Source organism: Cynocephalus volans, chromosome 2 (assembly GCF_027409185.1).
Source record: "Cynocephalus volans isolate mCynVol1 chromosome 2, mCynVol1.pri, whole genome shotgun sequence".
NCBI classification, from domain to species: Eukaryota; Metazoa; Chordata; class Mammalia; order Dermoptera; family Cynocephalidae; genus Cynocephalus; species Cynocephalus volans.
The window spans coordinates 209,736,414-209,746,943 of NC_084461.1; the positions used below are offsets into that span (position 1 = coordinate 209,736,414).

At 53.8% G+C, this 10,530-nt stretch overlaps 1 protein-coding gene across 1 annotated transcript; it reads right to left on the minus strand.

Moving 5' to 3' along the window:
- Positions 1–1,086: 1,086 nt before the first annotated feature.
- LOC134370806 (protein FAM246C) lies at positions 1,087–1,806 on the minus strand. Its single transcript, XM_063087761.1, has one exon. The coding sequence runs from the start codon at positions 1,804–1,806 to the stop codon at positions 1,087–1,089; it is 720 nt and encodes a 239-aa protein (XP_062943831.1).
- Between the last annotated feature and the right edge of the window lie 8,724 nt (positions 1,807–10,530).

Here is a 10,530-nt window from a genome sequence, read left to right on the forward strand (position 1 = left end):
GATCCTTGCATACCAAGACTAATTTAATAAATAAAGAAGAAGCCTGGTGACTAACCCAGGGACATTGTGCCTAGTTAAATGATGAGTCCAGCTGATGTTCCCCGAGGCCAGGAGGTGAGAAGCTGCTAGTTCCAAACTGGGCTGCAGGCTGCCCTGGGTGGGTGGGTAGGTCCTGGTGACAGTGGACAGCTAGTGAAGAGCTATCTGGCAGTGGCGAAGTCATTCCCAGGCAACACTCTGGGAAGTTAGGCTGTGCAGTCTGAATGTAGGGTGATATTTTCTGGAGAGGTGCCGCTGTCCAGGTAACAGACTGTGATGAAGCTAAGTGAAGGGGTAACTGTCCTTAGAGTCGCTTGTCCAAAGCAAAGCTGAGTCTGAAGGACGCTGATGAGATGAGGCTCTGTGTCCACGCCAAGCAGTGAGAGAGTGGGCCGAGCTGTCAATAGAGTGAGGCTGGCCAGAGTCGGGCTGCTGTACAGTTGGTGCCATGTGGAATGTGGTTATATATTGGAATGGCACTGTCCTGAGTGACACTGTGTCCAGGTGATAATGCCTCAGCAGTCCACGTGTCCCTGAGGTCTGTTGCTTAGTGTATGGGTGATATTCTATTCCAGTGCATGGAGGCCCTGCATCCTCCCAAAGATCTTTAAAGTAGAAGAGCCTGCAAGGCAGCAGAGTGGGGACCACAGACCCCTGGGCTCCCTGCTGCCCTCCTGGAGGCTGACAAACTCCTGGCCCAGATCCTTCCCCAGCTTTTAGGCCAAAAGAAGCTACACACACACCCCTCCAGCCTGGACTGAGTCTCCAGAGGTGACCACCAGCCGCACGGAGTCATCCGCACTCCCCAGGCGCGACCCTGGTTGATCCCCTAGCCTCTGCCGGTCCCATCCCCCCACTCCCTCCACCCACCGCCCCCCAATACCGAAGCAGTAGCTGGCAGTGCCCGGGGACCCTTCTAGCTTTGAGCCACGCTCCACGAGGGGGACAGATCTACCCACTTGCCCCCTCCCGGGGATACCAGAGCCCCACCGGCCACCTGCGACGCCTCCCGCACCTCACTCTGGGCCACCCTCCATACGACCGCTCTCAGTCCCCGCCGCTTTGCGGGGCACTGGGCGACACCGGCGTCGTCTTTGGATTCTTCCGGGTTGGGATTCGGTTGGCACCGCCTTCGGCATGACCGTCGGGGGCGTCCTCCGAGGGCCTCGCGGCGGCAACCAGGCTGTTCACGGTGCCGAGAGCCCGCAGCAGGGCCGGGACGCGGGGCGCGATGCGGGGGGCGGCGCGGGGCTCCCGGCGGGGGCGCTGGGGAGGCGGCGGGGACGGCGGGGGCGGCAGCAGCGCACGCAGGGCGTCCAGCTCGGCCCGGAGCTCCGCGCGCAGCGCCTCCAGCCCCGCGCCCAGCTCGGCGCGCACGGCCGCCAGGCCCTCCTGCAGCCGCCGCTCGCTCACCTCCAGCACGCCCGCGGGGTAGGTGGCCCCGCCGCGCGGCTCCCCGCACACTGAGCACACCGAGCCGCCGCTGCGCGCGTCCGTCCTCTCGCCGGCCCCCGCCGCCCCCGCCGCCCCGGCCCCCGCGCGCTCCACCAGCCGCAGCAGCCGTGGTGCCTCGGCCCGCGCCGCCACCTCGGCCCGGAGCTGGCCCCGCACGCGGGCCAGGCGGCCCGGGGCGCGGCCGTCTTCAGGGCCCGGCCCGTTGGGTAGCGGCCCCGGGTCCCGGCGGCGGTCCACGCCGCGCCGCAGCGCGTCGCTCGCCCCGTACACCCTGCGCGCCTGAGCCCACGAGCGCCCGGGCTCCGCTGCCATCCGTGCCGCCGCCTCCACCAGCAGCAGCAGCGCCCGGCCCGGCCGGGAGCCCCAGCCCGCAGCCTAGCGACCGCTGGGGCCCGGGCGACACGCGCCGTGGAGAGGGCCCCTGGGACGGCGGTGGGAAACACCCAGGCCCCGGGGGATCCGGCCTGGGTCCCGGGGAAGCCCAGCAGGGCCAGGTCCGGGGCGACTGGGGTCCCGGGGGCCGTTGGAGGGATCGACCCCGGCAGGCTAAGATGTGGTGGACTTGCCCGTGGGGACCACGCTGTCGGTGGGGCTCCACAGAGGCTTGGGCCGACTTCTGGGCAGCGGTGACAGGACGTGGAGAAACGGGCTGCAGAAGCCCAGGCGTTCCAGACCTGAGTCCGAAACCAAGCCCGTGTTCTCGACTGGAAGCTACTGTCCTCATCGCGGTCGGGGGAAGGGTCCGCAGCCCTCCTCACTGGCGCAGAACCACCTCCTTCTATGTCATAGTCCAGGCCACTGTCACCTCCTCCCGCCCAGCAGTGCACACGCAGCTGCAGGAATCCATTTTTATCCAACCCAGAGCTCCTGCCCCTCCAAGCTCTGCGGGTCTCCCTTGCTCTCCATGTGCCTGGCCCTCACTGAGGCGCCTGGAGGTCCCAGCCCATCTCACACTGTCTGTGTTCTGGCCACTTTCTCTTTAACCTTCTCTAACCCAACGACCTTCTTTCACCCCTCCAGGCCTCTGCATGGGGCTCCCTGCCCCTCATTTGCTGGGGGCTTCCCTTTCTCTCACTTGGGCAGAGAAACCTTCGTCGACCACCCCATCCCACACCAAGTAACTCAAGCCCCTCCCCCACAGCACCCTTCAGAGTGGTATTTAAATGGCTGTGTTCTCTGTCCACCCTCAGTGGGGTCCCTGAGCCCGAGGCTGGATTATCTCCTGGGTCGGATTCAGGTACTCAGTGGTGCTAAACATGCAGAATGCTGGATGGAGTACGTGGATGAATGCACGGGGCGGGGGTCCTCGCTCCATCTTACAATAGGGGGCCAAGAGGAGGAGCGGCTGGCCTTCCCTGCCTGCCCTGGCCGCCTGTCCACCTCAGCCTGGCATCCGAGGTCCTCATGGTCGTCCCTGCTACTCTTCTGCCCCTACGGCCCTTTTACCTTCCCTGGAGCCCCTCACCACGGCACCCTGTCTTTGTCCCCCTGGTGCCTTTCCACGTGCAAGCCTGCCTGTGCCCCTCGCAGGGCCATGGGCAGTGGGCTGTAGCCCCTCTACAGAGCAGTACCCTCCACGCAGCATGTTGTTCTCACTGCACCCCAGGGGCTAGTTAGGACTCTATGTGCTCTGGGCCCTGGGGCCTTCCCCAGCAAATTGTGAGGAGGGAGGGCCTGGTATGGATCCAGGCTGGGCTGGGAGGGGAGACAGCCAATGGAACCTGGGTCCCCAGGGCCCACAGGGGTCTGGCCTCTATGCAGTTCTGTATGTGTGTGGGGGGGGAGATTGATGGGGTGCTGTGGACCCTGTGGTCAGGCAGCCACTGTGGAGAGGCCTGGGTCCCCCCAGTCACTCATTCATTCATTAACTCATTCACTACAGCCTGTCTCTCTGGAAGATGTAGGGGGAGGTGAGAATTTGGCCCTCTGTCAACCTCTCTGACTCACCCCACCCCTGCTGAGTCACCTGCCCTCCTGGGACCTCCAGCATCTGGCTCTGCTGATCTCCAGGGCCTCGTTAACTGTCCCCCTACCCCAGTAATTAAAACGCTGCTGACAAAAGAGTCTTGGATCCCTTGCCCAGGCCTGCTGGAGACAGACTGTGTGACCCAGGGGCTCCGCCCGCTCTGAACCGAGTCTGCATTTGTGAAATGAAGGAATCCCTAAGATCCCCAACAGGGGCAGCAGGGAGGCTGGGGTGTGGGAGAGGATTCAGGAGAGCCTCCGGGTTTGCTGACCGGCAGATGTGGATGTGTGGGGCTGGAGGGGCCCAGGCCAGGATACAAGCTGAGCTCCTGCAGGGCTGCAGAGGTGGGGGCTGCTGCTTGTGGTAGAGGGTCCCAAAGGCATGGGCTTGGAGAAGATGGGTTGCGCAGGAGTGAGGATGGAGTGGGAGGGGAGGCCCCAGGGTCCTGAGGAGGGCTGCAGAGGTGTAGGTGAGGGGTGAGCAGGCAGGTGTGGTCAGCACAGCCCTGAGCCCCTGAGCTCAAGTGCAGAGAGGGCTGAGAAATAAGTCGTGGGGACTCTGGCCTGAGCTTCATCACTGGCGGTGGTGGTGGCAGTGACGGTGCTGGGTGGAAGCTGAGGACTGGAGGTGGGGAGATGGGTGGGGAGAGCTGACAGCCCTTGCCCAGGCTGGCTCTCAGAGCCGAGGGGCGGGGAAGGGAGCAGGCGCAGAGCTGGAGGGAGCACGGGGTGGTGGAGGATGGAGGGCCCTCACACAGCCCAGCCTGCCCAGGCTGCTCACTGCTTGGAGGAGCTGTGCAGGGGCCGGCTCCTTCCCTCCCTCCCCCCGCTTCCTCCTCCACGTGCCTGGGGCCAGGCGCCAGGGATGGTGGGGTGGGGAGGCCAGCTGTGTCTGAGAGGCCACCAGCTCAATCAGCCCAGTCCCCCAGCTTTGAGCATTCAGGCGGGCCCTCCCAGCAGGCTGGGTGGACAATTAGTGACTAATGACCTTGCCACTCATTAACTCATTAACAGTGGGGGGGGGGGGGCAGGGGGAGGAGAGAAAACCCGGGGGCTTTGCCTTGGCCAGGCAGGGGTCCAGAGGGGGCAATCTTTCTGTGTGACTTAACCGTCCTCACTCCTATGCTCCATTGCTGCTAAACCTTGGCAGCCACCTCGACAGGAGGTTTTATTTCCCACAGTCCCTGGGCAGTTGGGAGGCAGGAGAGCACTCAGTCAGGCAGGGCCAGGACAGCTTGGCCAGCGGGAGGGGGCTCTGGTGGCCTCCAGGGGTAGCTGCAAAACCCAGAGCCGGGGAGGGGAGCAGCAGGGGTGACTGTAGCTTCACAGTTATTGGGGGAGTGTCAGGAACACACACAACCCCCAGGTACCTCTGGCCCTCCAGACAGTCCCCAAGAGGTAGAGCTGGGTCTTTGTCTTCTCCAAGTATCTGACCACCATGTTCTCTGAGCTGGCACATTCCTCCATGAAGCAGGGGCGGAGGGAGGTGGAGATGCAGGCAGAGGGTTGTTGAGGCTGGCTCAGAGGGTCTGTGTGGGGAGAGGGTGCACCCGACAGAGGCCTGAGGGATGAGCTGGAGAGGGATTCTGTGCAGGCCACAGGGTCTTGGAGCTGTCTTCAGAAGGTGTTGGGAAGCCCCAGCGGGGAGCAGGGGGCCCCCGGGCAGGGAGGTGCAGACCTGAGAACAGCCAGCAGGTATGTCTGATCTGCCTGGTGGGGGTGGGAGGGCTAATCTTGGAGCTGATCCTGGAGAGGGCTGTGGGCTGAGGGTCTAGGGTTGGGGCTACCACTCTCCCTTCCGCTCAGGGACTGTGGCCTTCTGCCACAGCCTCCAGGGCCCACGGCGGGCGCCTGTCCTTCTTCTGCGGCGGCTGTGCTGCTTGCTCTGGCTATAAGGCTGGCCTGGCTGGGGCCCAGACCTCTCGCCCTGGGCTCTTAGGAAAAGAAGGCTATGGTGACTTTATGGCCCCCAAAGTGCAGGCTGTGTAGTGGGCCTCAGTAGACACAAGCTGGCAGGTCTGTCTTGGGCCATAGCTCAGGACACTGGGTTCTGGGTTCAGAGGTTTCAAACTCACCTCTGGCAGCTTCTGGCAGCTAGCCTCAGTTTCCCCGCCTATCAGAGCCCAGGATGAATCTACACTGGCCGGGAGATGGTGAGGGCAGCAGAGGTGAGAGGCTGGGAGGATGTGTATGGTCATGACAGCAGCCAGGTAGGTCTATTCTGGGAGACCCTACATCCTGGACCCTGAGCTGCAGGTGACCCCTCATTTAAACAGAAGTCAAGGAGGAGAAGTGACTTGCTCCAGTTCTTATTGCAGGGTCTGGGGTTTCCTGTGGGGTCTGAACTGGGGGCACACCTTGTCCCAGAACACCCCTGCCCTCTGGGCCCTGGAACTATGCCCTGGCCTCTAGGAACTGTCCTGGGGCTCTGCAAGGGGCAACTCATTACCCAGTAATGACCTTGCCTGACCTCTGTAATGAGCTCATTACCTGAAAATGACCTTGTTTACCTGGTCCTGGCATCAGCAGCCTCTGCCAGCCCCCATCTCCCCCCAGGAATGTCTGGCCTGGGGTGGTTCTGACCAGTCTTAGCCATGGGCCTCAGCCCTCCAACCTGCCCTGGATGGGGTGCTGGGCTCATCTGTGTGTGAGCTGAGGGCCCAGCCTTGTCTCCCAGTTCTGGGTTCCTGACTGTCCCCTTCCAGCTGCATGACCTTGGGCAGGTAAGCCCCTTACACACTGTGCCTCAGTCTCTCACCACAGATGACGACAAAGATTTTTGGCTTGGCCAAATTTGATTCAGGCTCCTGAACCTTCTCTTAAGCCCATCTGTGCACTTTGTAAAATCCAGTTTTAGCAAAGAACCCTGCTAAGTCAGTTTAGCAAGAACCTTCCCCCCATACCTGATCACCCTGGATATCTGATCAGGTTTCTCATCCTCACCATCCCCAGGCGATATCTGATTGCCCTGGCCTGTCTTCAGCAAGAATCCTGTTAGATGGGTTTAGCTGGAATCCCCTTCCCCCTGATGGAGACTCTTAGTGATTTTCCTCCCACTGAGCCTCACTCTGCTCCTGGGCTGTAAATTCCCACATGTCCATACTGTGTTCAGTGTTGAGATCAATCTCTCTCCCCCAGGGCAAGACACCCTTGCAGTGGTCTCTGTACCTATTGCGATGGTGCTAAGTAAGGTCTTCCTTACCACGCTTTAAAAAGTGTCATTGGATAATTTTTTCTTCAACAATGGGGACAAAAGAGGTTCTGCATGTAAGGCTGCTGCAGGGCAGAGTATAGAGGGCCGTCCAGGAGGGACATGGCCTGCCCATAAACTGGCACTTTGGGGGCTCCCTTTCCCTTGCCTGCTGGGCTGGGGTCTCCATGTTAAGACGATCCTTGGGGATGGACCTCATCTGCAATTCCTAGTAAATGAAAGAGGGACGGGAGTCCATGTGCAGGGTCAGCCTGCCCAAGGCCCTTACTGTGCCAACGCAGCCCCCAGGATTTGGATCTGCCCCCTCAGTGACATGCTGTCTTTTGCCCATCATTCCAGCAACTTCCTGCTCTGGCCCTATGCGTATCCTGGGCTTGAGGCCAGCTCCCTGCTCAGCCTCAGGGCATAATCTGTACATCCCTCCTGGGAGGGACCTCCCTGCCCCACCTGCCCTTCTCCGTAATGTGCCTGTGTCTTCCTATCTAGCACTCAGCTCGCTTTGTAATTCCTCCTGGCGGATGGGGCTCCTGGTCTCTGTCTACCTTCGGATTTGACTTCCTCCAGGCAAGGAATCCTCTTGTGTCCTCAAGGCCCAGAAAAGTGCCCAGCACACAATAGACACATCATAAATACTTGCCCACTCTCGTTGAGCGATGTCTGCACAGGGTTTGGCATTCAGTAGGCACTCAATAGGTGTTGGCTTCATTATTTCCAGTCTTGTGATGCTTTTGCATCTCAGTTTCCTGCCCAGCCAGAATGGATACAAGGCAGGCCCAGCTGCATCTCTGCACCCCTGGATAGGACTGTCTAAGGAGGGTCAGAGTGCTCGTCCCAGCCGGATCCCAGGGGTTCCTGGCCCCTGGCCCTCAACAGGCTGCTGGGAAGTGGGTCTGCGCCTACCTCTGGGCACCGCACCCGTGGGGAGTGGGGTAGAGGGGAGGGAGGATGCGCACGTGGGGTGGTGTTGGGCTGGGGAGGGGATGTGAGTGCAGACCTCTATCCAGAATTTGAACCAAATCACATCAGATATTTGTGTACATCTTTGTAACTAACACCCACATCAATGTCCTCCCTCCCCATCTTCCTGTCTCAAAATGAGATCAAGATGTACAACTTCTACAGCAGCCAGAAGGCTCCTCCTAGTCAGTACCCACCAAAAGTCAACTGCTATCGAAGTCACTAAACTTTAAATATTCGATATGCTCATCTTTTGCCTATTATGTGTCTATGTGGACAAATATCCTCTCCCAGTCTTCCACAGCAAGTGATTTATGGTGTTGGCCAGTGAATAGAAGTTTAAAACTTTAATATAATTGAATTTATCCATCCTTTCTTTTATTGTTAGTAAATTCTTATGTCTTGCTTAATAAAATGTTTTCTTGCTTAATAAGATTTTACTAAACATCAAAAAGATAGTATCCTATATTTTCGTGTAGAAGTTGAAAGTTTTGCTTTTAACAGTTAGTCTCATATCCATATAGAATTGATTTTTGTGTTTGGAGTGAGGTTGGGATTCACTTTTGTATTTTCCATTTTCATAATGGGTTCTCCCTGCAGTATTTATTTATTTGCAGTGCTACTTTCGTTGTATATGCTTGGGTCTGTTTCCACGCTCTCTATCCGGGCATCACTATCATAGTGTCTTAATTACTATAGTTCTATAAAATGTTTTGATTCCTGGCAGGACAAATCCTCCCATCCTGTTTTCTTTAGGAGTATCTTAGTCATTTTTGTCCCGTTGCTTTTCCATATACATTTTACATATGCATTTTGAATCGGCTTGTCAAGTTACACACACACGCACACACACACACACACACACACACACACACACACACACACACACACACACACTCCTTGTTGAAATTTTTACTGGAGTTGTGATAAATCTGTAGATCAATTTGGAAAGAACTGACAACTTTATAATATTGAATTTTCTGATCCACAAACAGTATATTATCTCTTATTTAAATCTTCTCTAATGTCTTACAATCTAGTTTTGTAATTTTTCAATACAGGTCCTATATAACTTTTGTAGATGTTTTAGTTACCTTAGCTTCTGTTGCTATGGTAAGTGGTATATTTTGTCTTTTTTTTCGGGCAGCTGGCTGGTTACAAGGATCTGAATGATAAATGGTATATTTTCAAAATTGTATTTTCTACCTGTTTTGTAATTAAGATATAAAATTTTGCATATTTTATATGATGATCTTACACCCAGCTGCTGCTATTATTTCTGGGAGTATGTAGATTATTTCGGGTTTTACATGTACAGAGGATAATTTGCGAATAATGATTGTTTTTTTAAACAATCATTTTGCCTTTTTTTTTTTTCCTTACTGCACTGATTTAGGTCTGAATTTAAAAAAAAAAAAAAAAGACAATGTTTACATTGAAGTACCTGACTTCACACATGTAAACTCTTAAGTATGATGCTATATTTTTGTTTAAAATATATTTATATTTATTTATTTATTTTATTATTATTTTTTTTAAAAGATGACCTGGTAAGGGGATCTTAACCCTTGACTTGGTGTTGTCAGCACCACGCTCAGCCACTGAGCAAACTGGCCATCCCTATATGGGATCCGAACCCGTGGCCTTGGTGTTATCAGCACCACACTCTCCCGAGTGAGCCACGGGCCGGCCCTAAAATATATTTATATTTAAACAGCTAGAAGACCCAGCTAAAGATATCATTAGAGAAAAACTTATTTTAGAAACATGTTTTCTCTTTGCTGTAATTATACATAGAGAAAGATGTACCCTTTACAATATTATTTCATTATGCTATTTAAAATTCAGACTGGATGTTACATTTATTAAATTTTTTAAATCTATTGAGTTTTTCTCATTTGGACTCTTCAGATGGAGAACTATATTAATATATTTCCTTTGCATTTCTGGAATCAGCACTACCAGTAGTGTATTATTCTTTGATTGTATTGCTGAATTCTATTTGCTAATACTTTTGTTTCCATTTTTGCATTGGTATTTGTAAGACTGGTTTACATTTTTCTTTTTTATACTCTTTTCAATGTTTATCAATATTATGGTACCTTCAGAAACATAATTTGGAAGTGCTAACTATCTGCCACAATGAACAGCAGAATGATTTGTTCCCCAAAGTTTTGAGAGATTTTACCAATCAAATTGCCTGGGCCTTGCATTTAAAAAAACAGGGGTGTGTGTAAGCTGTTTGGTAATATTCTGAATTCCTTTCATTAGAGGTCAAATTAGGCTTCCTCTTTTTTCTGAAACTAATTTTGATGATTTTTGTAGTAAGTAATTCATTCCATTCACATTTTCTAATGTATTTGCATGGAGTTCTGTAGAAGATTCTAGCGCTCAAAAGTTGTAATTGTTCTTTTTTCTTATTACCAATTTTGTATATTTGTGCATTTCTATTTTGCAATTTATCTATTGATTTTAAAATATCTAATGAATTTTTTTAAAAATTTTATTTTGTCGATATACAGTGTGGTTGATTATTGTTGCCCGTTACCAAAACCTCCCTCCCTCCTCCCTCTCCCCCTCCCACGCAACAATGTCCTTTCTGTTCACTTGTCATGTCAACTTCAACGAATTGTAGTTGTTATGTCTTCTTCCCCCCCCCCCCGGTTTTGTGTGTGTGTGTGAATTTATTTATTTATTTTTACCTCCCACCAGTAAGTGAGAACATGTGGTATTTCTCTTTCTGTTCCTGACTTGTTTCACTTAATATAATTCTCTCTAGGTCCATCCATGCTGTTGCAAATGGCAGCATTTCATTCGTTTTTATAGCTGAGTAGTATTCCATTGTGTAGATATACCACATTTTCCGTATCCACTCATCTGATGATGGACATTTGAGCTGGTTC

What these genes read in the sequence shown, in the direction of transcription:
- LOC134370806 (XM_063087761.1), bottom strand. Translation starts at nt 1,806, where the DNA reads ATGGCAGCGGAGCCCGGGCGCTCGTGGGCTCAGGCGCGCAGGGTGTAC.